Here is a 23967-nt window from a genome sequence, read left to right as displayed (position 1 = left end):
GCCGTGGCGCCGTCCAATAGCCGCCCGCGTTGCTGGGTGCGGCGTTCAACGGGCGGCCGCGTTGCTGCGTGGCGGCGGCGCGGCCATGGAGGTGCGTTGCGGCGGGCTGCTGTTCAGCTCCCGGTTCGACTCGGGGAACCTGGAGCGAGTGGAGCAGGTGGGGCCTAACGACGGGAACGGCGGCACGGCGCCGGGCTGCGCCGAGCTGCCACCGGCCGACTACGAGTTCAACGTGTGGACACGGCCCGACTGCGCGCACACACAGTACGAGAACGGCAACAGGTAACGGGCGGGTATCACCGGTGGGTATCACCGGGCGGACACCGGACAGCACCGGACAGCACCGGGTACCACCGTGCGTGACGCTGCGTCCCGCAGGTCGTGGTTCTACTTCAGCGTGCGCGGCGGCGCGCCCGGGAAGCTGCTGAAGCTGCACATCGTGAACATGAACCGGCAGAGCCGGCTGTACGCGCACGGCATGGCGCCCTTCGTCAGAACCGTGCCCGGCAGGCCGCGATGGGAGAGAGTGCGGGAACGGCCCTGCTTCCAGGTACGGGAAACGGCGGCGGAACGGCTGTGCATGGCTGAGCGCTGCGCTAACACTGCAACGTGTGTGTGTAACGGCACCGTGTAACGGCACCGTGTGTAACGGCACCGTGTGTAACGGCACCGTGTGTAACTGCACCGTGTAACTGCACCGTGTAACTGCACCGTGTAACAGGTGGTGGACGCCCAGTTCGTGCTGTCCTTTGTGCACCGCTTCCTGGAGCAGCGCGGCAGCACCACGTACTTTGCGTTCTGCTACCCCTTCTCGTACGGACAGTGCCAGGACATGCTGGCACAGCTGGACGGCCGCTACCAACACTGCCGACATATGGCGCCCGGCAGGTGCGACACAGCCCGGCTGACACTGTGTGCAATGTGTGCAATGGGTGCTTTGTGTGCAATGTGTGCTTTGTGTGCAATGTGTGCCCTATGTGCCCTGTGTGCAATGTGTGCTTTGTGTGCACTATATGCCCTATGTGCCCTGTGTGCCCTGTGTGCACTATGTGCCCTGTGTGCCCTGTGTGCACTATGTGCTTTGTGTGCCCTGTGTGCACTATGTGCCCTGTGTGCCCTATATGCATTATGTGCCCTGTGTGCCCCGTGTGCCCTGTGTGCGCTATATGCCCTGTGTGCCCTTTGTGCCCTGTGTGCACTATGTGCCCTTTGTGCCCTGTGTGCACTATGTGCCCTGTGTGCCCTATATGCATTATGTGCCCTGTGTGCCCCGTGTGCCCTGTATGCACTATATGCCCTGTGTGCACTATGTGCACTATGTGCCCTGTGTGCCCTATGTGCCCTGTGTGCTTTGTGTGCACTATATGCCCTGTGTGTCCTGTGTACACTATGTGCTTTGTGTGCCCTGTGTGCCCTATGTGCACTATGTGCCCTGTGTGCCCTGTGTGCAATGTATGCTTTATGTGCACTGTGTGCCCTGTGTGCTTTGTGTGCCCTGTGTGCTTTGTGTGCCCTGTGTGCTTTGTGTGCCCTGTGTGCACTGTGTGCCCTGTGTGCACTGTGTGCCCTGTGTGCTTTGTGTGCCCTGTGTGCCCTGTGTGCCCTGTGTGCTTTGTGTGCCCTGTGTGCTTTGTGTGCCCTGTGTGCTTTGTATGCCCTGTGTGCCCTGTGTGCTTTGTATGCCCTGTGTGCCCTGTGTGCACTATGTGCCCTGTGTGCCCTGTGTGCACTATGTGCCCTGCGTGCCCTATGTGCCCTGCGTGCCCTATGTGCCCTGCGTGCCCTATGTGCCCTATGTTCCCTGTGTGCACTATGTGCCCTGTGTGCCTTATGTGCCCTATGTGCCCTGCATGCGCTCACAGGGGGAGCTGTATAGGGAGGGTATGGGGGTCAATCCTTATGGCTCAGAGCTTCGCTTCAGGGATGGGCTGGGACAGAACTACTTCCTTAGTTGGAAGGAGAAGGGCTTCTTAGAGTGCTGAGTGCTGCCCTGCAAAGCCCCGCTTCCATTCTGCTTCCATTCTGCTTCTATTCTGCTTCCTTTCTGCTTCCTGCCTGCGGGATCGTTTGCTCGTCTCCTTTTCCCCCCTGCCACAGAATCACAGAATGACCCGGGTTGGAAGGGACCTCAAGGATCATGTAGTTCCAACCCCCCTGCCCAGCAGGGCCACCAAACATACACATTTACTAGATCAGGTTGCCCAGGGCCCCGTCCAACCTGGTCTTGAACACCTCCAAGGACGGGGCATCCACAACCTCCCTGGGCAGCCTGTTCCAGGGCCTAACCACTCTCCTAGTAAAGAACTTCCCCCTAACATCCTCCCCTTCCCATGGTTCTGATTCCCGTCCCAATGAGGCTCATCTGGAAGTTATGACTGATGACCCTGAGAGCCCAGCCTGATGCTGAGGATTTAGGGCAACATCCCCTGAGCTCCTCTCTCCCCGCAGCCCCCTGGATTCGGTCTATTACCACCGGGAGCTGCTGTGCCATTCCCTGGACAAGCTGCGCGTGGACCTGCTGACCATCACCTCCTGCCACGGGATGCAGGAGCGGCGCGAGCCCCGGCTGGACAAGCTCTTCCCAGACACAGACACACCACGGCCACACTGTTTCACGGGGAAGAGGGTGAGCGGCTGCACGGGGACCCCGGGGCGTCTCTGCTGCCCCATATGTGGGCTCAGCATTGGAGCGGCGTGGGGCCCTGCTGGGAGCACTGCCCATCTGCTCGCCCCCAGGTGTTCTTCCTGAGCAGCCGCGTGCACCCGGGGGAGACGCCGTCCAGCTTCGTCTTCAACGGCTTCCTGCACTTCATCCTGCGCGAGGAGGATCCCCGTGCCCAGATGCTGCGCCGCATGTTTGTTTTTAAGCTCATTCCCATGCTGAACCCAGACGGAGTGCTGCGAGGCCACTACCGGTGAGCAGCTCGCTGCTGGTGTGGGGTTCATGCAGCCCAGCTGTTTGCAGGAGGAGCTGCACCGATGGGCTCCAGGCTCAGCGATGACCTCCAGGTGAGCATGGGGTTGCCCATTGCAGGACTGACTCGCGTGGGGTCAACCTGAACCGGCAGTACCTCAACCCTGATGCCGAGCTGCACCCCGCCGTGTACGGGGCCAAAGCGCTGCTGCTGTACCACCACGTGCACAGCCGTGTGCTGCCGGGCAGCCCCGACTGGAGGACCTACGTGTCACCGCTCAGCAGCAGCGTGCTCAGCACCAGGTCTGCCAACCAGCCTGTTCCAGAGGCAGTGCTGCCAGAGCTGGAGAAAACAAATAACCTCCACAACACACCCAGCACATGGAGCCAAGGCCTCGGCCCTTCTCAGGAGCCCCCTGTGGAGCTGATCCTCCCAGCTCAGCAGCACTGCGAGGAGGAAGCCGGGCAGCCACCGCCGCTTCCCGAAGCCATCCCGCCCCAGCACAGCGGGCTGGCCTACTACGTCGACCTGCACGGCCATGCCTCCAAGCGTGGCTGCTTCATGTATGGCAACAGCTTCAGCGATGAGAACGATCAGGTGAGGGCAGGAGTGCTGCCTCGGGGCTGTGGTCTGAGACCACGAGCTCTCCACTCGTGGCGCTGGGATCTGCAGCCGGTCCTGGCCCTGGTGTGGGAAGGATGGGAACTGCCCCTTCGTCCCATAATGGACATGAGTAGCCTGGTGAGCCGTGCCTGCTGCTGGCTGTGAGCAGGGGATGCAGGCCCTGCAGGGATACTGCAGGGATACCACATCCCTGGGGTGCTGCTGGGGCACAGCGTCACCTCTCACCCTCTGTGCCGCAGGTGGAGAACATGCTGTTCCCTAAGCTCATCTCCTTGAACTCACCTTACTTTGACTTCACGAGCTGCAACTTCTCAGAGAAGAACATGTATGCCAAAGACAAGCGGGACGGGCAGTCCAAGGAGGGCAGCGGGCGTGTGGCCATCTACAAAGCACTGGGGATCATCCACAGGTAGGCAGAGCTCCACATCACGCCGCGCTGTGCCAGCCTGGCTGGCATCCAGCAGATGGATCTGGGCCCAGACCCAGGCAAGGAGCTGGGTGTGCTGGAGGCAGATGTGGGAGCTCCATCTCAATGCAGGTGCATCCTACCCACAGCCTCTGCAGTTTCTCTTTGCCTTTGTGTCCCTCCTGCAGCACTTCTGACTTTCTACAGCGTAACTTCAGCTGGGAAGAAGCACAGAGGTTACCCAGCTCTTGTCTAAGCACTTGTGGTCTATGTTTGCTGCTTTGCAGACTGAGAGCTCTTTCCCAAATAGACATGTTTGCATTTAGCAGTGATTAAAACTTCTTAGGGAGGTTCAGCTTTGCAAATCTCACGCACAAGATTGCTGTGGTATGCAAGTTGAGGGCATTCTCCCGCTCTGCAGCAGCCGCATGCCTCTGTTCAGCAGCAATGTGGTATTTTAGGACTGTTTTTGCTCTGGTTGCTGGGAACAGAGGGAGGGCAGCTGGGAGCCAACAGGGAAGGGCACTAAGAAGTCGGGTGTGCAGCACTTCCTTAGCAGATCCCCCACTTCCCAGGTATTAGAGCTAATGAGCCTCTTCTTGTTAGTGCATCACCTGGGGTGGCCCACCAACCCTCTGCAACCACCCCAGGCAGGTGTTTGCAGCCCCCTTAGACAGCAGTGCCTTCTCCTGGGACACAAGCAGTGCTCCCTGAGTGTTTCTATCACAGTCATTTTTCTCAGTCGCTCCTGAGCACGAATTAATTTCCTGTACCTGGAGCAGGGATGCACAGAGCGCTGCCTGTGGCCACGTTAATCATTGATCTGAAAAGCCATTGCTTTTACACGCAGCTTGGAAAAGCTGAGGGCAGAGAAAGGTCGAATGTTGAAACAAAGAACGATAATGTGGCAAATGGAAAAGTTCTCACAGACTGCTTGAGCGTACAGAGAGAGGCAGAGGATGTAGGAAAGCACTGTGAAGAAGGGTTCAGGGAGCTGGATTTGTTTGGCTTGGAGAAGAGAAGGCTTCAGGGAAAGAAACCTCATTGTGGCCTTGAAGGATGTGTGTAAACAGGAGGGGGAGCAACTGTTTACAAGGGTGGGCAGTGATAGGACAAGGGGCAATGGTTTCAAACTGAGACAGGGGAAGGTTCAGGTTGGAGTTTAGGAGTAAATTTTTCACCCAGAGGGTGGTGATGCACTGAACAGGTCACCCAAGGAGGCTGTGGATGCCCCATCCCTGCAGGCATTCAAGGCCAGGCTGGATGTGGCTCTGGGCAGCCTGGGCTGCTGGTTGGTTGGTTGGTTGCACATAGCAGGGGGTTGGAACTGGATGATCACTGTGATCCTTTTCAACCCAGGCCATTCTAAGTTCCAGTGATTCCATGGGAGCCTCACCGTCAAGTCATCCATTCTATTCCCTGCTATGGGAAGAGCCACGCTCATTCCTCCGTATCTGCTCAAAAGGGAAACATAACCTTGATCATCTTAGAGCAGAGATTAGAGCAGCGGACAGTGGCACAGCAGCACTGGTGTAGAAGGACATTGTGTAATGTCAGGCAGGCCTCGTGTGCTGCCCCCGGGTCACAGAGGAGGAGTAAGTGCCACAGTTGTGTTTGCACCGCTGCTGCCTGTGGTGCAGCAAGGCCAAAGGCTGCATGGAAGGAGAGAATTCCTCTGTGTTGTGTCAGGAGCCCCGTGCCCACCCCCAGGCCTCCTCCTTGCCTGTGCTTTTGTGTATCTGCTGTCCTGTTCTTGAGCGTGACGATCCCCAGAACAAACCACCTCCTGGACCCCTCCTGTCCTGGCTGAGGTTCAGGGTGTCCCCAGTACAGATGCTGCTCCGTCCTGTTCCCATGCTGTGCTCGTGCCATCTGCTCTGCTCCCTTGTGTCAGGATCCCGAGCTCCCTTGTTGTGGCCATCGTTACTAATGGCAGCGTTTCCTTCTACCCCACAGCTACACACTGGAGTGCAACTACAACACAGGCCGCTCTGTGAACAGCATCCCTCTGGCCTGCCACGACAACGGGCGCGCCAGCCCCCCGCCACCACCCACCTTCCCTTCCAGATACACGGTGGAGCTGTTTGAGCAGGTAAGAGCTGCCGCAGGGCAGTGGAGCCGCACCGTGGGGCCACATCTCACTGCCACCCCTCACCCCACAGGTCGGCAGAGCTCTGGCCGTGGCTGCTCTGGACATGGCAGAGTGCAACCCGTGGCCGCGCATCGTGCTGTCGGAGCACAGCTGCCTCAGCAACCTGCGGGCCTGGATGCTGAAGCACGTGCGCAGCATGCGGGGCAACCCATCCTGCGTGCGGAGGAGAGGAGGCCGCAGCCCCCCCAGGAGCACCGGGTGAGGGTCGGGGGGTTGTACTGTGTATTGGGAGGGCAGGGCTGAGCCGCTGGCGTCACACTGAGGTTCATTTCTCCTCCCTTGGCAGCGGGCTCCCAACCTCGGCCTCAGAGAGCGCCCTGTCCCGCCTGCGCAGCTTCAGCCACGGCAGCCAGCAGGACTCGCCCCGTGTCAGAGCCTCACCCAGCTTCCCTGGTGCTGCTGTGGATGCTCCGGGCCTACAGAAGGGTGGCGTGCAACCCCCAGCACCGCTGCGAGGTAAGCCGGGCTGGGGGCCACTGGCACACATGCTGCAGTGCCTGCCGAGCTGCTGTGCCGAGCCACAGCCCTGACCCAAGGAGCACTTGGTGCTGGTGTAATGCTTTGGTTTGATGTGACAAAAGTGGGACTGTGTGGAAGAAGTGCGTGTGAGAGCGGCCGCCCCGTCCTCTCGAAAGGGCCCCGGACACGTGGCAAGAGACCCCTGATGGCAGCATCCATTGGGGCTGCAGGGCCGGCACAGTGCCCGGCCCCACATCTGGGCTGTGCTCGCTGCCCACTGCTGCAGTGTGCCCTGGGTCTGAAGCATCACTGTGTGGAGGGCAGAGCAGTGTGAAAACCTCTTACCCCGCAGCCTCTGCCACCCAGATTGTTGCTGGGAATACACCAAAGTGCCTTTCTGCACAGCGGCTGAGGGTGCTGCAGGTGTGTGCCATGCTACCTGCACAGGCACAACCACAGCCCTGCCACGGGCTGACAAAGCAAGGCGGTGGCTGTACCCCTCACTGCAGGGCACAGCCCAGAGGTGGGCACAGCCACGGTGCTGCAGGAAGGCTGCAGCAGTGCACAGCATAGCAGGGCTTGGCTGCAGCCCCAGGCTGCTGCAGGGCTCCCAGCCCCACAGGCGTTGCACTGTGAATAAGCAGCAGTGGGGCTCGGAGCAGAGGGCTGTGGGTGCTGCTGGGTGTGCGTGGAGCTGTGCTCGGGTCCAGGCTTTGTGCTGCCATGTTTCTGACTGTCGGTGTGTCCCTGTACTTGGCTTCCTCCTGCGCGGTTCCTTCCCGGTGTTGGGTAGTGGTTCTTCTCCGCCTCGAGGGCACAGCAGGGAGGAAATAAAAGGTTTGTGTTCCCGTGGGCACGTTGTGGCGTCTGTTCCTTCTGCCGTGCACAGGCTGCCCACCCACAGCAGGCTGCAGTCGTGCCATCCCAGCCATGGTGTTTATGCAGCATGTTGGAAGTGTGGCTGTAGGCTGCCCGACCCCCTGGCTGTGCCATTGTGAACCCCCAGAACCCCCCCTTCCTTGCTGCTGTTCCCTTGTGGCACCGGGATGGTTCTGCTCCCTCTTCCTTCCCCGTGCAGCTGGAGAACGGAAGCACTCGGATCCCATGGCGTGGGGCTGCACAGGATGAGGGTGCTGCCCTGGCACATCTCCTTCTGTGTGTTGTGCAGAATGGGGCCAGACGCTGCCACCTGCACAGGACGTGGGGTCAGTGCTCAGGCCTGGCTGTGCTGCATGTCCTGTGCCACAACCTATGGGGACATCCTGCACCGCTGGCCCTGACCCCCAGCAGCCTCATCTCAGCTGCTTCCTTAGAGCCAGACATGGAGCTCCTGCTCCGGTCCAGCCGAACTTGAGGGGACCTCATTGCAGAGCTCTCTGGTGCTGGGATGAGCCCAAGGTTGAGTATTGCTGCCCCTGAGCACCAGCACATGGCATCTGGCTGCTGCACACCCAGAACTCCCCACTAGCTGCACTGAGACCCCCACAGCATTGGTCCTGCTCTTGTCAGGCTTCCTGCACGCCCTCAGCTCCCTATGTTGTCTCCACAGCCCCATGCTGTTCCCTTGTGCCCCGCTCCCAGCCCAGCCCTTACCTCAGGGCTGTGTCCTGCAGACCTCAGCTCTGCTGTGGCACACACTGTGCTCGTGCTGTGTCCCCTGCAGGCCCTCATTAGCAGCCCTCCTCCATCAGGGCTGCCGACATGCAGCGCAGGCTCAGGGCTTTGTCTGCGGCCGCAGCCTGTCCCTGCGGTGCGGGGCCGCGTGGCTGCAGCTCTTTCTTCTCCCTCCAGCATCCTGTTTCCCATTAGCCAGGCCGTGCTGGTTACCGCCCTCCTGCTGCTGGCGTTCCAGCAGCTGTAAAGCTTTGGCAGCAGCCAGTGCAGCTCTAATGCCAAAAGTCCTCTGGGCACAAGGGGCTGATCCTGTGCCAAAGCCTTCCCTGTGCCTTGTGCTGAGGGATCTGAGCTCACCCTGTGCTCTCCGTGCAGCAGAGGGATGTGGCCTCATTGCTGTGCAGCACCAGACTGAGCTCTCTGCAATGAGCCATCTCCTTTGTCCCACAGGGTCCCTGCCGGCAGCTCCCTGTGCGGGGTCGGTGCTGGGTGCCAGCTGCAGACTGCAGGAGGCTCCGCACGGTGCTGGCAGCAAAGCAGGGGCCACGCACGGCACCGTGCTGCTGCAGGTACGGCTGCGCAAAGGGGAGCGAGGGACCTGCTGGGTCTGAAGGATGAGGGGCTGGGGCTCAGTGCTGGGAAGGGACGGGGCCTCACGTTCTGCTCTTCCCCGCAGGCGTTCCCAAGGAAGCCGAATGCCAGGAGGGCCCTGGAGCAGCCCGGGTAGGTGCCGGCATGGCCACGACGCCCACAGGAACCCCTCGTCCCCACAGCAGGCCCGGCGCACCGCTGAGCCCCTCACTACCCTGTGTGGTTTCCTGCAGCCCGGGAGGGCTGACCAGCCGCCCCAGCAGGATCCCGGTGCGGAGGAAGGCGGCAGCAGCCCTGAGCCTGCCGGCACTCAGCTCCAGCAGCACCGCAGCCCTCCAAGCCCCCGTGCACAGCTGTGCTGCGCTCTGCACCACGCAATCCACCCCAGGCGGAGCTGCCCCGACCGCCCCGGTACAGGAGGACAGTGACTCAGCACCAGCCCTGCCCCCACTCCCTGCACCCCCAGCGCCCCACTCGGAGACCCCCAGCACCAGGGCACCCAGCGTGGAGGAGCTGCTGGGCGACGGTCTGCACCCCCAGGTACATCCCAGGGGGTGGTAGGGGCGCGTGGCACGAGCTGGGGGCTCCACTCCTGGCCTCCCTCCACCCCGTGTCCTGCTTTGCAGTGCCCACCCAGCCTCGCCACCGCCCGCCCCGTGCTGCGCTCCTACCGCCAGCTCCTCTCCTTCTGTGCTGAGGCCTGACCGTGCCCACGGGACCCGCACGTGTCACCGCTGTGTGCCCGACGTGGCAGCCACAGCACGGCAAAGCCGCAGCCGCCGTCAGCGCTGCATCGAGTGCTGTGTGCGGGGCTGGGGGCCGCCCTGCTCAGCACTGAGGCCACGAGGCATTTTTACATAACACGGTTTTGACTAATATCATGTTTCTGTCACAGCCCGATCGGAGCCAACACGGTGGTGGGGGGGGGGTGAGGGTGAGGGTAGGATTCCACAGCCGCCATGGTGGGGTGCTGCTCTGTGTGGATCTGTGCAGTGCGGCCCTGTGGGGAGAGAGCACTGTGAGCTGGGGGGGATGGGGACAAGGATGGGGATGGGATGGGGACAGGAATAGGGACAGGATGGGGATGGGATGGGGACAGGAATAGGGACAGGATGGGGATGGGATGGGGACATGTGTGATAGGAATAGGGACAGGATGGGGATGGGGACAGGAATAGGGACAGGATGGGGATGGGATGGGGACAGGAACAGGGATGGGATGGGGACAAGATGGGAGCATGTGTGACAGGAATAGGGACAGGATGGGGATGGGATGGGATGGGATGGGATGGGATGGGATGGGATGGGATGGGATGGGGGCACGTGTGACAGGAATAGGGACAGGATGAGGATGGGGATGGGGACAGGAATAGGATCAGGATGGGGCTGGGGCTGGGAAGCAGAATGGGGACAAAGGGGGGATCAGGATGGGAACAGGGATGAAGACGGTGATAAAGGAAAGGTGTGTGATTGGAATGGGGACATGATGGAGATGGGGACACGCGTGACAGGGATGGGAATGAGGTGGGCTAGAACAGAGATAAGAGGAGCGGGGGTCGGGATGAGAGTCACGTCGGAAATGGGGACACGGGGACAACGGGGATCACGACGGGGACGTGATGGGGAGCGGGGCGAGGGGAGGGCGGGGAGCGGGTCCGGTACCGGAGCCGGTGGTGGCGGGTCCCGGTCAGTCCTGGCGCTTGGGGTTGTTAACGGCCACGTAGTGGTACAGCACGACGAGCAGGAACAGCGACACGCCCAGCATGTTGGCGAAGATGGCGAGCTGCACGTCCGTCACCATCCTGCGGGCAGCGGACATGGGCACCGGGACCAGAACCCCCCGGTACCGGAACCCACAGCCCGAAACCCCCCGGTACCGGAACCCACAGCCCGAAACCCCCCGGTACCGGAACCCACAGCCCGAAACCCCCCGGTACCGGAACCCACAGCCCGCCCCGTCCGGTCCGGTCCCTCCGCTCACGCGCTGCCGCTCGGTTCCCCCGGTTCCTCCGCCGGCTCCACGTCGCCCCGCGCCACTTCCGGTCGCCACTTCCGGCCGCGGGGCACGGCGGGACAGCGAGGGGGCGGGACGCGGATCGTTCGTGACGTCACGATCCCGCCGTGACGTCACGGCCCCGCGGTGACGTCACGGCCGCGGTGTGGCATCCAGCCCCGTCCCACTCGTGCCGCAAATAGCGCGGGATGGGACGGGGAACGAAGGAACGGGGGAACCTCCGCCCTTGGGGCTCCGCGCCCCCGCGCCGTGACGTCACAGCGGGCCCGAGGCGTGACGTCACCGCCCGCCGGCGCCCGGGGGCAGCGCCGTGTCACGGCGGGGCCGGGGCTGCCCGTGACGTCACGGCGGGGTCACCGTGGGGACGTGGCGCCGCGCGGGTGGGACCGGGGGGGGTTAACGGGGCATAACGGGGGATAACGGGGGATAACGGGGGGGAGCAGAGCGGTGCCACGTCCCGCGGTGCGGGGCAGCCACCACAACGGGGCGACGCGGGGCGTTGCGGGGCCGCCCGGAGCCGAGCGCGGCGCTGCCCCCTGCCCGGCCCCTCGCCCCCCCCGGCGGGGCCATAACGAGGACCAGATGTGCGGCGGCGGCGGCGGCGGCGGCGGCGGCGGGGGCGGCGTGGGCGGGGGCGGTGCGCGGTGCCCGGCGGAGCGGCGGCGCGGGGCGGGCAGGAAGCGGGGGGCCCCGGGGACGCCGTCGGGCGGCTGCGGCGGGGCGGCCCCGCGGCGGGGGTTGGCCGAGGGGAGGGGAGCGGCGAGAGGAGCGGGGGGCAGAGCCCAGGGACGGGACGGCACCGGACGGGACGGCATGGCCCCGTGGCTGTGGCCGTGGCTCGTGGCCGCCCAGGCCCTGGCCGCCAACTTCCCCCCTCGCTACAGCCTCTACACCGGGGGGGCCGCCCCGCACGGCCCCGCTCGGGCCGCCAGCAGGCACAGGTACGAGCCGTCCCGAGCGGCGCCGCTCCGACGGGCGGTGCGGGGCTCGGTCCGGTCCTCCCGCGGCGGACGAGCACGTGGAGGGGCGGGCTGCGGGCAGCGGGCTGGGGGCTGCGGGCTGCGGGGCGCCGGGAGGTCCCGTCCTCTCGCCGCACCGCGGGGTCTCCGTGCGGGCACGGGGCCGCTGCGGGGTCCGGCGGAGCGGAGCTGCGGAGCTGCGGTCCTCCGCTCCCGCAGCCACATCAGCACCGCAGCCGCGGAGCCGTGCGGGAGCGGAGGGGGTCGGTGGTGCCGCACCGCGCTCCGGCCCCGGCCCCTCGGATGAGCGGGGACACGCGGGACCCTTTTCCACGCGGGAAATGGGTGCGGGGCTGAGCCGGGGGAGGGGAAGGGGGGACTCGGCCTCCCCGGCCCCGCACCGCACCGGGGCAACGTTCACCTGCGGGATGCGGAGCCCCGTCCCCGCCGCTCCGGGGTGCGGCCACGGCCCCGCGGGCGGCGTCGGCCCGGGATGGGGGGGAGGTGCGGGGGAAGCGGGGGGGCCCTCGGCGCAGGAATTCCCGGCGGCCCCCGGGGAGGAGCTGGAATCCGGCCGCGGGCTGAGGGGAACCAGCCGGGCTGCCGGGAACGGCCGCGGGGCCGTGGGGAGGCCCGGGGGAGGCGGGGGGGCCGCGCACGGCTCGGACCATATATGGCTGTGCGCAGCGCGGGGCCGGGCCGGGGTCTTGCGGCGGGGGGCGGGCGGGGGGCCCTGCCCGGAGCCGGGGCGGGGAGGGGGTGGGGGGCCGAGCCCCGCCTCACCGCTCGAGCAGGGTGGGAGGTGGGGCGCGGGTCTCATCCCGGCTCTGCGCCGTCGGGATGGATGGGGCGGGGGCCGTGCCCGCTGCTCTCGGGCTCCGGGGAGGGGAGAGCCCCTGGGAAACGGCCGCGGGGAGGCCAAAGCCCGATGCGGGACGGCACCGAGGGATGCCCGCACCGCGCGGCTCTGTGTTATGGCAGCGGGTCCCCGCGGCGCCTCGGCCTCACCTGGGGGCACCTCGGGGTCGGGCCCCTCTGAATTCTCATCCCCGACCCCGCACGAGGCCGCGATGCGGCTGCGGTGCGCCCTTGGGATTGCGGGGTCGGCACCGGCGGGAGAGGGCGTCGGCGGGGCGGGATGCGGCCCATTAACCCGCGGCATCGGGCCGTGACGGCTCTACCGGGGGAGGAAAGGGGAGAAGCGGAGGGGGGGTGGGATGCGGAGCCCGGTGTTGCCGTTACGCTGCCGACCCCCTCCCCGCAGGAACTGGTGCGCCTTCGTGGTGACGCGCACGGTGAGCTGCGTGGTGGAGGACGGCGTGGAGAGCTTCGTTAAGGCCGACTTCCAGCCGTGCGCCTGGGGGCAGCTGCAGTGTCCCCGCGTCCTGGCGTGAGTGCCGCGGGGCCGGGGGAGGGCGGGGGGTGCTCGGAGCCGGCCGCCGTGTTTACCCACTCCGGGAACGCTGTTTACTTTTTCGCAAGAACGCGGTCGCGGCGGCGCCTGACCTGCCCCGACCCGGCTCTTCCCGCACCGCAAAGATGCGGGGCCTCGGGGAGAGGCGCCCTCGTTTATGGGGCGGCCGGGTGGCGTGAGGGGGGGCGTCCAGACCACACAGGGGGAGGCGATGTCGGAGGCATCCCGTCCTGCTGCCTCACGGCCCCGTAGCCTCCGGTAGCTTCGCGTTCTTCCCAGCCCGGCGCCGTGCGGGGTGGTCCGCGCGGCCGCTGGAATCCCGTCCCCCCGCCCCGCTCTGCCCTCAGGTACCGCAGCTTCCTGAGGCCCCGTTACAAAGTGGCCCAGAAGACGGTGTCGGACCTGGAGTGGCGGTGCTGCCAGGGCTACTCGGGGGAGGACTGCTCCGAGGGGCCGCTGCCGGGCCCCCCCCAACCCACCGCCCACCCTCGGCCCCGGCCCGGCCGCCCCACGCTGTCCGGTTTCGGCAGCGCGCTGAGCGGGCTGGGGGGCGAGGGCGGCGCCGGCGGCGGGGGAGGGGGCGGGGGGGGGCGGGGTGGAGCGGCGGCCCCGAGGAGCCCGGACGAGGCCGAGAAGGTGCGGCGGCTGGAGGAGGCGGTGCAGCGGCTGAGCCGGCAGCTGGAGGAGCAGCAGAAGCAGCTGCTGGACGCGCGTCGCGGGGCCGACGGCGGGACCCCCCCGGCCGACGCCGAACCCCCCGACGTGCGGGAGGCGCTCGTCCACATCCAGCGGCGGCTGCAGCGCCTGGAGGCGGCGAGGGACGGAGCCGGCGGAGAGAAGGTCCCGGGGGAAATCACGTCGCCGGAGGAGGAGGAGCGGCTGCGGGAGATGTGCGCGGCGTGCGCGGCCGGCACCGAGGGGCTGCGGCGGCAGCAGGCGGAGGACCGCGAGCGCATGCGGGCGCTGGAGAAGCTGGTGGGCTCGGTGGACCAGCGCAACCGCGACGCGGTGGAGACGGTGCAGCGGCACGTCAGCGCCCTGAGCGCCCGCCTGGCCCCCCCCGCGCCCCACGACGAGCTGCTCCGGCGCACGGCAGAGCTGGAGCGACGCGTGGCTGCGCTGGAGACGGCACGAGGAGCGGGGCCGGGGCCGGGCCCGACGCTGGCGCGGCGGCTGACGGAGCTGGAGGGGCGGCTGAACGCGTCCCGCGCCGCCGGGCCGCCCGACGGGGATCCGTCGCTCCGGGGCCGAGTGGCCAACCTGAGCCGAGCGCTGGAGGGGCTGGAGGGGCGGCTGCGGGAGCACGAAGCGCGGCTGCGGGAGCCCGACGGCCTCGGCGACGACGAGGAGCCGCTGGACGGATTCAGCGTGTTCGGAGGCGCCGCCGCCCCGTGGGAGCTGCGGGAGCTGCGGGCGGAGCTGGCGGACGCGCTGCTGGCCTTCGGGGCGCTGAACGGCACCGTGCGGGACCTGCAGGACACCGCCGAGCAGCACGACGCCAGGCTGCGGGACCTGAACGGCGCCAGGCTGAGCCTCACCGCCGAGCTCGACCGACTGGTGGCCGAAGCGGCGGAACGCGCGGCCCGGAGCGAGGAACGCGGGGAGACCGCGGCAGAGTGCGGGGAAACGCTGGAACCGCGCGTGGCCAAACTGGAGGGAGTCTGCGAGCAGTTGGAGGCGGTGGCCGGGGGGCTGCGGGCCGTGCGGGAGGGGCTGGGCCGGCACGTAGCGGGGCTATGGGAGGCGGTGCGGGAGCTGAACGGCACCGGCCGCACCCACGAGGCGCTGCTGGAGAAGCTGCAGGCGCAGCTCCCGCGTCGGTTCGCGGCTCTCGACGGCAGCGTGCAGCAGCTGCGAAACGACGTGCTCGGCGGAGGGAGGCGGCAGGAGCCCGGTGGGTGCGGGGTGTGCGGGGAAAGGGGTGCGGGGAGGGGGGGGGAGAGGGGACGTAGGTGGGGGAGGGAGGAGAAGGGGTGCGGGGATGGGAGGATGGGAACGTGGGGAGGGAAGAGGTGGGCACCGGGATGGGGAAAAGAACGTGAAGGAGGCGGGGTTGGGTGGAAGCGGGGCGTGTCGTGCGTGGGGGTTTATGGTTTTGAGGGCAGAGCGTGGAGACGGTCGCAGAGCTTGTGGGTGTGGGGCTGAGGGACGCGGGCACGGCTGGGGGCATTGGGAGCCGGGGGACGTGAGAGCACTGGGATGGGAAGCAGAGGCCTGTGGGTGTGGGGGGTGTGGGACACAAGCTGTGGGGACACAGTGGGAATGAAGAGCCCTAACACTCCCCCTTTTCCTTAGGTCCCCCAGGGCCCCCGGGCCCCATGGGCCCCCCAGGGGAGATGGGCCCTTCCGGCCCCTCCGGGCCACCTGGCAAGGATGGGGAGCAGGGCCCTGTGGGCCCCCCAGGTAGGGAGCAGCCCCTGTGCCCCCGCAGTCCAGTGCTGGTGTGGCCATGCCCACAATGTTGTTCTATCTCTTCTCTTACAGGTCTGCCAGGAGAGAGAGGTATGGGGGCATGGGTTGGGTGGGGATGGGGGTGGAGGCCGCTGAGGGCCCCATGCTGACACAGTGCCCAGGCCCGGTGGGAGAGCCGGGTTCTGTGCCCCACATCGCCTTCTCGGCCGCCCTGAGCACTCAGCGCACGGAGCCGGGCACCGTGCCCTTCGACAGGGTGCTGCTCAACGACGGCGGAGCCTACGACCCCGAGACAGGTGAGTGGGGTAGGGGGGGTTAGAAGCATATTAAGGCCACGGGGCTGAGCCTGTCCCTGTGGCACCGTGGGGACCGCCACCCACTGCCATTGCCCCCCAGGGACCTTCACGGCACCGGTGAGCGGGCGCTACCTGGTGAGCGCGGTGCTGACGGGGCACAAGGGCGAGAAGCTGGAGGCGGTGCTGTCGCGTTCCAACCAGGGCATAGCGCGCCTGGACTCGGGGGGCTTCCAGCCCGAGGGTCTGGAGAACCAACCCATAGCCGAGCTGCAGCCCAGCCCCGGAGCACTGGGGGTCTTCAGCCTCATCGTGCCGCTGGAGGCGGGCGAGACGCTGTGCGTCGATCTGGTGGCGGGGCGCTTGGCCCACGCGCCCGACGAGCCCCTCACTGTGTTCAGCGCCGCGCTGCTCTACGACACCCTGTAGGGACCCCTGCCACGCAGACCCCCCCACACCCCCTTATTTATCGGCACCCCCCATCCCTGCGCCCACGCTGCCACGTGCCCCGCGCCTCCCCCCCCCCACACCCCATCCCACCCAATAAAGATGCGACACCGGGTTTTGTACCCCTGTCTCCTGCCTCCTTCTTGCCCCGTCACTTTATTGCCCTTCCAGAGGGGGCCCCAGCATCATCCCGTTGCCATCAGAACTCCTCATCCCATCCTGAAAGCTCATCCTCTGCCGGCGTCGAATCGACCGAGAACCTCTTGAAGTTGGCATAGGGAGGGCCCTGGGGGGTGGGGTCAGCACCGGGCCCGGCCTCCCCAGTGCCCCCCACCCCCTATCCCATCCCCACCTCTTTCAGTAGCTGCATAGTGGGTGCCTCCATCTGCCGCAGCGCAAGTCGCTTCCATCGGATGGCCCCAAACCACCTGGGGACAGGAGGGCTGCAGGAAAGGCCTCGGAGGGAGGTGGCATGGGATAACCCCCTCTACCTCTGTGCCCCCTCACCTGTGCTTCTTAATGCCACGGATACCACTGGCTGTGTTTCCCAGGCGCTGCCCTGGGCGCCTCCTGTGAAGGGATGGGATGGGGATGGGATGGGATGGGATGGGATGGGATGGGATGGGATGGGATGGGATGGGATGGGATGGGATGGGATGGGATGGGATGGGATGGAGTGGGGTGGGGTGGGGTGGGATGGGGTGGGGTGGGGTGGGGTGGGGTGGGGTGGGGTGGGATGGGATGGGGTGGGGTGGGGTGGGGTGGGGTGGGGGTGGGGGTGGGGTGGCAGTGGGGATAGGGATGGGGATGGGGATGGGGATGGGGATGGGGATGGGGATGAAGCCAGACCTGCAGAGCTTGGCAATGAGAGAGCAGGCAGCCTCACTGAGGAAAGCAGGGAAGGAGAAAATGCCATCCAGGATGCGGCTGTAGATCTTCTGTGGGTCAGCGCTGTGGAAGGGGGGCCTGCACGGCACAGGGGGTCACAGCTGGCCAGGAGGGTGTGTCAGGCTCGGCCCCAAGGCACACGCTCACCTGCCCACGAGCATCTCAAACACCAGGATGCCCAGCATCCAGAAGTCGACTGCGAAGTCGTGGCCCTCGTGGCGCAGCATCTCGGGCGCCAGGTACTCAGGTGTCCCACAGAAGGAGAAGGTCTTCTCCCCACGCTCCAGCTCCTTGGCAAAGCCAAAGTCCACCTGCAGCACAGCAGCCCTCAGCCCCCAAGCCCAGGTCCATTCACAAGTGTCAGGACCCAGAGCTCTGCCCCCACGCCTTGGTACCAGCTTGACATAACCCAGCTGGTCCAGCATCAGGTTCTCAGGCTTCAGGTCCCGGTAGATGATGCCGTGGCCATGCAGGTACTCCAGGCCCTCCACCACACAGGCAGAGCAGAACACAGCCAGCGGCTCCTCAAAGCAGCGCCTGCAGAGCGGGACCAGCATTCAGCTCGGCACAGCATCGCCTGGCACTGCAGCACCCTGTGTGCCCACCCCGTGCCCCAGCCCCGTACACCTCGCGCAGCTTGGTCCACAGCTCTCCGCCCTGGCAGAACTCCAGCAGCAGGTAGATGTGCTGCGCGTCACGGAAGGAGCCAAAGAACCTGAGGGTGGGAGCAGCTCAGTGCCCTGCACAACACCCCCCCGGCCCCATACAGCCCCCCCGGCCCCACACAGCCCCCCCGGCCCTACACTCACCCCACAATGAAGGGGCAGTGGCTGCGGGCCAGCACCCTCCTCTCGGTGCGCATGTGCTCCTGCTGCCGTGTCCGCACCACCCAGTCCTTGCGGATCCGCTTCAGCGCAAAGAGCTGCTCGCGGCAGCGCACCTGGCAGAGGGCACCGGGATGGGGACAGGGATGGCACAGCGGGGAGCACGTGGGTCAGGCACGGCTCTCACCAGCTCCACTCTGCCGAAGCCGCCGGTGCCCAGCACGACGCGCTGCCCCTGTTTCTGCCCCTCCTCGTAGTGCACGGCTGCCAGCTCCTCCAGCTGCACCGCTGGGCAGGGCCGAGGCAAGTGGGGGGAACCCCAGCTCCTGTGGGGAGAGCACTGCCCTGCAGAGCCTGCACCCAGAGCGCCTGTCCCCATCCCCATCACTATCTCATCCCATTCCCACCCCAACCCTTGTCTCCATCCCCACCCCATCTCATTACCATGCCATCCGTATTCCCATCCCCATTTCTATCCCATCCCCATCTCATCCCATCCCCATCCCATTTTCATCCCCATTACCGCCCCCATTCCTACCCCAATCCCAAGCCCATTTCCATCCCATCCTTTCCCCATCCCCATTACTACCCCCATCCCACCTCATCCCCACCCCATTTCCATTCCCTATCCCTATTCCCACCCCCATTTCCATCCCATCCCTTCCCCATCCCACCCCCATCCCATCCCATCCCATCCCTTTCCCATTCCCATCCCATCCCTTCCCCATTCCCATCCCATCCCTTCTCCATTCCCATCCCATCCCATCCCTTCCCCATTCCCATCCCATCCCCATTCCCACCCCCATCCCATCCCCATCTCATCCCTTCATTTCCATCCCCATCCCCATCCCATCCCCATTCCCAACCCCATCCCATCCCCATCCCATTTTCATCCCCATTACCACCCCCATTCCTACCCCAATCCCAAGCCCATTTCCATCCCATCCTTTCCCCATCCCCATTACTACCCCCATCCCACCTCATCCCCACCCCATTTCCATTCCCTATCCCTATTCCCACCCCCATTTCCATCCCATCCCTTTCCCATCCCACCCCCATCCCATCCCATCCTTTCCCCATCCCATCCCATCCCATCCCATCCCATCCCATCCCATACCATCCCATCCCATCCCATCCCCATTCCCACCCTCATCCCATTCCCATCTCATCCCTTCATTTCCATCCCCATCCCATCCCATCCCATTCCCTTCCCTATCCCGATTCCCATCCCATCCCATTCCTATCCCACCCCATCCCATCCCATCCCATCCCATCCCATCCCATCCCATCCCATCCCATCCCATTCCCTTCCCCATCCCATCCCCATCCCCACTCCCATCCCATTCCTATCCCACCCCCACCCCATCCCTATTCCTGCTCCCAGCCCATCCCACCCCCACCCCATCCATCCCACACTGACCGCCTGGGTTCTGTCAGGGTGGGCACCTCTGTTGCAGACACATTTCTGCAAATGGAAGCAGCCCCAGCTCAGCCCTCCCGGCCCCCAGGCCCACACAACGTGATTGGGATGGTCACAGGGTGGGTTCTGGGATCTGGAGTTCTGGACCCATCATACAGGGCAGCACACAGGCCGTGCTGAGCATGTGCCAGGGCCGTGCTGTGTTCCCAGGGCAGAGTCCAGGACCTGCTGCTGGTGCCACGTCACCGTGCCCAGCACCCACCCGGGCAACAATGGGCATGGGGACCTTGGGGCCAGAGAGTCCCCACAAGGACACTCACACGTCTGAGTCGTGGCGGGGGCAGAAGGGGATGATCTCCAGGAAGTCCCTGTGGGGCAGAGCAAGAGTCAGTGCCATGCAGGGACATAGGGACATGGGGACATGGCAATCAGAGGAGATGGGTACATAGGGCCATAAGGACACGGGGATGTGAGAACACAGGGACACCCACTCCTTGGCCACGGTGATGCAGGTGACATGTCCTTGTGCTTGGCATGACGCTGTGCGGCGCACGTTCCTGTGTGGAGGAGTGGGTGTGCAAAAGCTCTGTGCACGTGAGAGGCACATGCATGTGTGTGCACGAGAGCTGCATGCACAAGGTGCTGCCCCGCAGCCCTGCAGAGCACCTACTGCAGCAGTGAGAGCTCCCCAAAGTGCTCGCCAGCACCCAGCACCCGCAGCAGCTTCTCCTGCCCATCCTCACGCCGGCTGACCCGCACCTGTGGGGACGTGAGGCTGAGAGCGATGGGAGAGACCCAGTGCTGCCCCACGGTGCTGCACCACGGCACAGCACCCACCTCGCCCTTCAGGATGATGTAGAAGTTCTGTCCCTCGTCGCCCTCACGGATAATGATGTGTCCGGGTGCGAAGGAGCACTATGGGCACAGAGGAGTTCAGAGCTGTGCTGTGTGGGGGGCCCTGTCCCGTAGCCCCCACCTGCATCTTTACCTCCTCCATGGCGTCAAGCAGCTTGGAGAGGTGGCTGTCCGACAGCTCCTGCAGCCAGTGCACCCTGTGTGAGGGCAAAGCTCCTGTGCATGCTGCAGCCCACCTGCATCCCCCCTCCATCCCCCTTCCATCCCTCCTCCATCCCCCCTGCATCCCCCTCCATCCCCCCTGCATCCCCCTCCATACCTCCTGCATCCCTCCTCCATACCCCCTCCATCCCTCCTGCATCCCACCTACATCCCCCCTGCATCCCCCTGCATCCCCCTGCATCCCCTCTGCATCCTCCTGTGCCTCCCCCGCACCCCCCTACATCTCTCCCTCACCCCTCCCGCTCTCGGTGCCCCTCCCCACGGGCCGAGGCCGGACTCACGTTCTCAGGACCCGCAGCACATCGGCCCGCCGCTGCCGGGCGTTGCCGGTCGTGATGGCACGGAACCGCTGCCGGTCAATGGCCCAGAGACGCACGGGGCCGAGCGCTGGGGCAGAGCGGAACGAGCGAGATGCCGGGGGTGAAGCGGAGCCGGACGCCGGGGCTACGCGGGCAGGATCGCGCTTACCTCGCACGGTGGCGGTGCGGCGGCAGTGGTACAGGATGGCCAACTCTCCGAACACGTCCCCGGGCCCCAAGGTGCGGAGCTGCCGGCCCCGCTGGGTCACGCTCAGGTTTCCCTCTGCGGGGTGCGGGCGGCCTCGCACACTCGCGCCCGGGGCTGCGGGGCTGCGGGCGAGCGGGCGGCGGCCTCGCACGTGGGCGATCGCGCGGCCACGGGGCCCGGCTCTCGCAGCCCTCCCTCACCTGCCACGATGTACATCGCGGTCCCCTCGTCGCCCTCGGCCACCACCGTGTCTCCGGCCTCGCGTCGCACGGTCTCGAAGCTCCTGGCCAAAGCCTCGGGGCAGCCCTCGCCCAAACGCCGCAGGAAGTCGCTGCGCCGCACGGCCTCCGCCATCAGCATCACATCGCTGCGGGAGCGGGGACGGCGGTGAAGCGGCCCCGACCCCCGGCTCCCCCCCACCCCTCCCCGCTTCCCTCCGGTACCGCTGCGAGTCGGGGCCGGGGGGCGGCGGGGCCGCGGCGTTGTCTCCCGGGAGGGGCTCGGGCACGATGGCGGGGGCGCGGCGGTGCGGGGAGCCGGGGGGCGGCTCGGCGTCAGGGGGGTCCCCGTCGTCGTCCGGTCCCCGCGCGGCGCGTTGCAGGAAGTCGCGCTCCTCCCGCAGCCTCAGCTCCCGCAGCCGCCGCTCCATCGCGTGTCCCCGCGGCTGCCGGACGGCGGAGATGCGGGATCAGCCGGCGCCGCTCCCGGGGTAGCGGCTGCGGGACGACGCGGGACGGCCCCGCGGCACGGCGCGGGGAACGGTAGTTCCGGGCACGGAGCCACCTGGCACCGGCGGCGTCTGCACAGCTCCGCGCTGCGGGGAGGGCTCCGAGCGAGCTCTGCGCCCGAGCAAAGGTCGCCCCGCCGGTAAAGGACGAGACGGGCAGAGACCCGGCGCTCATCCCCCTTTCGCGGCTACCGGCACCGCCGCCCCCTCCCTCCCGCACCGGCCGCAGCCGCAGCCCCGCGCCCCCCGCCCGCACGGCCCGTCCCCACCTCCGGCCCCGCGTTGAGCGCCGACTCCTCCGGCCCGCGGGACCCCGCACCGCCCCGCACCCCGCGCGGTGACACATTAACCCGCCCCGCCTCTCCCCGGGCACGTGCCGACCCGAGCCCCGCGCGTCGGTGGGAGCGGAGCGCTGCGAGGATCGCGGCCATGGCGGCACAGCGGGCGGCGGGCGAGAAGCGGATCCTGTGCGTGGGGCTGGTGTGCCTCGACGTGATCAGCGTGGTGGACTCGTACCCGGCCGAGGACAGCGACACGAGGTACCGCCCCGCATCGCGCCGATCCCGCACGCCGTCCCGCTCGGCGCCCCGCACGCTGACCCCGCGCCCCGCAGGTGCCTGTCGCAGCGGTGGCAGCGCGGGGGCAACGCGTCCAACTCGTGCACGGTGCTGGCGCTGCTGGGCGCTCCCTGCTCCTTCATGGGCTCCCTGGCACCCGGGCACGCGGCAGAGTGAGTGGGGACGACGGGGCGGGCGGGGGGCAGAGAGGACGCGGTGCCGGGAGCCCGCGGCCCCGCCGCGCTCCGTCCCCCCCCCCCGACCCCGTCCGTGCCTCCAGCTTCATCGTGGCGGATTTTCGGCGCCGCGGCGTGGACGTGACACACGTGGCCTGGCAGCCCCACGGGGACGTGCCCTGCGCCTGCTGCGTGGTCAGCGCCGCCAGCGGCTCGCGGACCATCGTGCTGCACGACACGTGGGTCCCCTCCCCCCGGGATCCCCGGCCCCGCCGTGCTCGGCGGAGCTCCCGCAGGGCAGCGGGACGGCCGGAGGGCGATCCCCCGTTAATCATTCCCCGCTCGCCCGGGGCCCCCTCGCCCGGTGCCCGGGGCAGAGGTGAGGCGCAGGGCTGCCCTTCGCCCTCAGGAACCTGCCCGACGTCACCGAGCGCGACTTCGAGCGGGTCGACCTGGCTCAGTACAAGTGGATCCACTGGGAGGTGCGGGGCGACGCGAGGCGGACCCCGAGGGGGGGAGGGGGGGGGGGGGCCCTGTCTCGCCGTGTCCCGCCGTGCCCACGCTCCCTTTCCCTTCCAGGCCCGCAACGCGGCGGAGCAGGAGCGGATGATGCTCCGCGTGGAGCGACACAACAACGCGCTGCCGCCCGCGCAGCGCATCCGCACGTCGGTGGAGGTGGAGAAGCCGCGGGACGAGCTGCTGCCGCTCCTGGCGCACGGAGACGTGGTACGGACGGACACGCCCCGACGGGGATTGGTCCGAGGGGCGAAGGGCCGGGGACACGCACGGGTGTGGCTCGAGAGGGGGCGGGGGCAGAGCGAGTCGGGGGGGGGTCCCGGAGAGCGCGGAGAAACGCCGACCCCCCCCGCAGGTGTTCATCAGCAAGGACCTGGCCAAGCACTTCGGCTACGGGACGGCGGCCGAGGCGCTGCGGGGGCTGCGGGGCCGCGTGCGGCCGGGGTAAGGCGTGGGGACGGGAGGGCGATAGCGCGGGGTGGGAATGGTGGGGCCCGGCTGCGGGTGGGGCTCCGGCCGCCCCCGTCCCAGCTGTAGCCCCGCAGCGCGACCATGATCTGCGCGTGGGCCGAGGAGGGCGCCGACGCGCTGGAGCCGGACGGGACCCTGGTGCACGCCGACGCGTTCCCACCGGAGCGGCTGGTGGACACGTTGGGGGCCGGAGACACCTTCAACGCCGCCGTCATCTTCGCGCTGTCGGGAGGTGGGCACGGACCCTCCGGTTCGGCACTGCCCGGCACGGCCCCGCACCTCCCCGCGGCGCCTCACGGCTCTGCCCCGTGTCCGTGTCTCCCTTCCCAGGGCAGAGCCTGCGGGACGCGCTCACCTTCGGCTGCCGCATCGCGGGGAAGAAGTGCGGGATCCACGGCTACGACGGCATCGTCTGAGCCGCTCGGTGCCCCCCGCCCCGCGCCCAATAAAGCTCGCGGACCCCCCCACCGCCGCCTCCTGCCGGAGCCCCCGCGTGCCCCCCCCG

At 66.9% G+C, this 23967-nt stretch overlaps 4 protein-coding genes across 7 annotated transcripts; 2 read left to right on the top strand and 2 right to left on the bottom strand.

Annotated features, from left to right (window-relative positions):
* The first annotated feature begins 66 nt into the window (after positions 1 to 66).
* Positions 67 to 16421, top strand: LOC107312306 (AGBL carboxypeptidase 5). The gene is made up of 24 exons (XM_085542626.1): positions 67 to 282; positions 379 to 550; positions 722 to 888; positions 2449 to 2626; positions 2737 to 2915; positions 3035 to 3512; positions 3779 to 3948; positions 5902 to 6037; positions 6108 to 6295; positions 6384 to 6553; positions 8621 to 8739; positions 8847 to 8893; positions 8995 to 9301; positions 9388 to 9459; positions 9657 to 9779; positions 10485 to 10858; positions 10957 to 11154; positions 11203 to 11715; positions 12998 to 13123; positions 13495 to 15041; positions 15443 to 15550; positions 15632 to 15649; positions 15721 to 15855; positions 15956 to 16421. Exons 1-24 carry the CDS (start codon positions 86 to 88, stop codon positions 16279 to 16281), a joined length of 6048 nt encoding a protein of 2015 aa, XP_085398752.1. The 5' UTR covers positions 67 to 85; the 3' UTR covers positions 16282 to 16421.
* OST4 (oligosaccharyltransferase complex subunit 4, non-catalytic) lies at positions 9612 to 10801 on the bottom strand. Of its 3 annotated transcripts, none has more exons than XM_015859621.3 (3): positions 10698 to 10801; positions 10423 to 10562; positions 9612 to 9761 (listed from the first exon to the last, which is right to left on the bottom strand). In XM_015859621.3, the coding sequence occupies exon 2, from the start codon at positions 10559 to 10561 to the stop codon at positions 10448 to 10450; it is 114 nt and encodes a 37-aa protein (XP_015715107.1). In that variant the 5' UTR covers position 10562; positions 10698 to 10801; the 3' UTR covers positions 9612 to 9761; positions 10423 to 10447. The 3 variants fall into 3 exon arrangements, with proteins under 3 accessions (XP_015715107.1, XP_015715106.1, XP_015715105.1); XM_015859620.3 differs by having other exon boundaries at positions 10708 to 10801; XM_015859619.3 differs by having other exon boundaries at positions 10742 to 10801.
* Positions 16415 to 22180, bottom strand: LOC107312321 (cGMP-dependent protein kinase 1-like). Of its 2 annotated transcripts, XM_085544043.1 has the most exons (20): positions 22012 to 22180; positions 21459 to 21679; positions 21216 to 21382; positions 20977 to 21090; positions 20790 to 20895; positions 20420 to 20483; positions 20269 to 20346; positions 20102 to 20190; positions 19923 to 19988; positions 19752 to 19799; positions 19432 to 19476; positions 18199 to 18337; positions 17997 to 18127; positions 17813 to 17902; positions 17583 to 17724; positions 17335 to 17498; positions 17149 to 17265; positions 16807 to 16869; positions 16652 to 16727; positions 16415 to 16585 (listed from the first exon to the last, which is right to left on the bottom strand). In XM_085544043.1, exons 1-20 carry the CDS (start codon positions 22171 to 22173, stop codon positions 16499 to 16501), a joined length of 2169 nt encoding a protein of 722 aa, XP_085400169.1. In that variant the 5' UTR covers positions 22174 to 22180; the 3' UTR covers positions 16415 to 16498. The 2 variants fall into 2 exon arrangements, with proteins under 2 accessions (XP_085400169.1, XP_085400170.1); XM_085544044.1 differs by lacking the exons at positions 16415 to 16585; positions 16652 to 16727; positions 16807 to 16869; positions 17149 to 17265; positions 17335 to 17498 and having other exon boundaries at positions 17587 to 17724; positions 17815 to 17902; positions 22012 to 22173.
* KHK (ketohexokinase) lies at positions 22148 to 23929 on the top strand. Its single transcript, XM_015859629.3, has 8 exons — positions 22148 to 22281; positions 22356 to 22472; positions 22580 to 22714; positions 22885 to 22957; positions 23055 to 23201; positions 23347 to 23435; positions 23537 to 23694; positions 23793 to 23929. Exons 1-8 carry the CDS (start codon positions 22172 to 22174, stop codon positions 23876 to 23878), a joined length of 915 nt encoding a protein of 304 aa, XP_015715115.2. The 5' UTR covers positions 22148 to 22171; the 3' UTR covers positions 23879 to 23929.
* The last annotated feature ends 38 nt before the right edge of the window (positions 23930 to 23967 follow it).

This window comes from Coturnix japonica, chromosome 3, assembly GCF_054131305.1.
Source record: "Coturnix japonica strain WE chromosome 3, WE-NBRP24, whole genome shotgun sequence".
NCBI classification, from domain to species: domain Eukaryota; kingdom Metazoa; phylum Chordata; class Aves; order Galliformes; family Phasianidae; genus Coturnix; species Coturnix japonica.
Note: the sequence above shows the minus strand (reverse complement) of the source record. Positions and strands in the feature narration are given on the sequence as shown.

What these genes read in the sequence shown, in the direction of transcription:
- LOC107312306 (XM_085542626.1), top strand. Translation starts at nt 86, where the DNA reads ATGGAGGTGCGTTGCGGCGGGCTGCTGTTCAGCTCCCGGTTCGACTCG. An exon ending in GAGGGGGCGGGACGCGGATC is followed by an intron (nt 10,859 to 10,956) that starts GTTCGTGACGTC and finishes TGCCGCAAATAG; the next exon opens with CGCGGGATGGGACGGGGAAC. An exon ending in CAGTGTCCCCGCGTCCTGGC is followed by an intron (nt 13,124 to 13,494) that starts GTGAGTGCCGCG and finishes CTCTGCCCTCAG; the next exon opens with GTACCGCAGCTTCCTGAGGC.
- OST4 (XM_015859621.3), bottom strand. Translation starts at nt 10,561, where the DNA reads ATGGTGACGGACGTGCAGCTCGCCATCTTCGCCAACATGCTGGGCGTG.
- LOC107312321 (XM_085544043.1), bottom strand. Translation starts at nt 22,173, where the DNA reads ATGGCCGCGATCCTCGCAGCGCTCCGCTCCCACCGACGCGCGGGGCTC. An exon ending in CTCATTGCCAAGCTCTGCAG is followed by an intron (nt 16,870 to 17,148) that starts GTCTGGCTTCAT and finishes ATCCCTTCACAG; the next exon opens with GAGGCGCCCAGGGCAGCGCC. An exon ending in CGTGGCATTAAGAAGCACAG is followed by an intron (nt 16,728 to 16,806) that starts GTGAGGGGGCAC and finishes TCCTGTCCCCAG; the next exon opens with GTGGTTTGGGGCCATCCGAT.
- KHK (XM_015859629.3), top strand. Translation starts at nt 22,172, where the DNA reads ATGGCGGCACAGCGGGCGGCGGGCGAGAAGCGGATCCTGTGCGTGGGG. An exon ending in GCACCCGGGCACGCGGCAGA is followed by an intron (nt 22,473 to 22,579) that starts GTGAGTGGGGAC and finishes CCGTGCCTCCAG; the next exon opens with CTTCATCGTGGCGGATTTTC. An exon ending in ACAAGTGGATCCACTGGGAG is followed by an intron (nt 22,958 to 23,054) that starts GTGCGGGGCGAC and finishes TTTCCCTTCCAG; the next exon opens with GCCCGCAACGCGGCGGAGCA.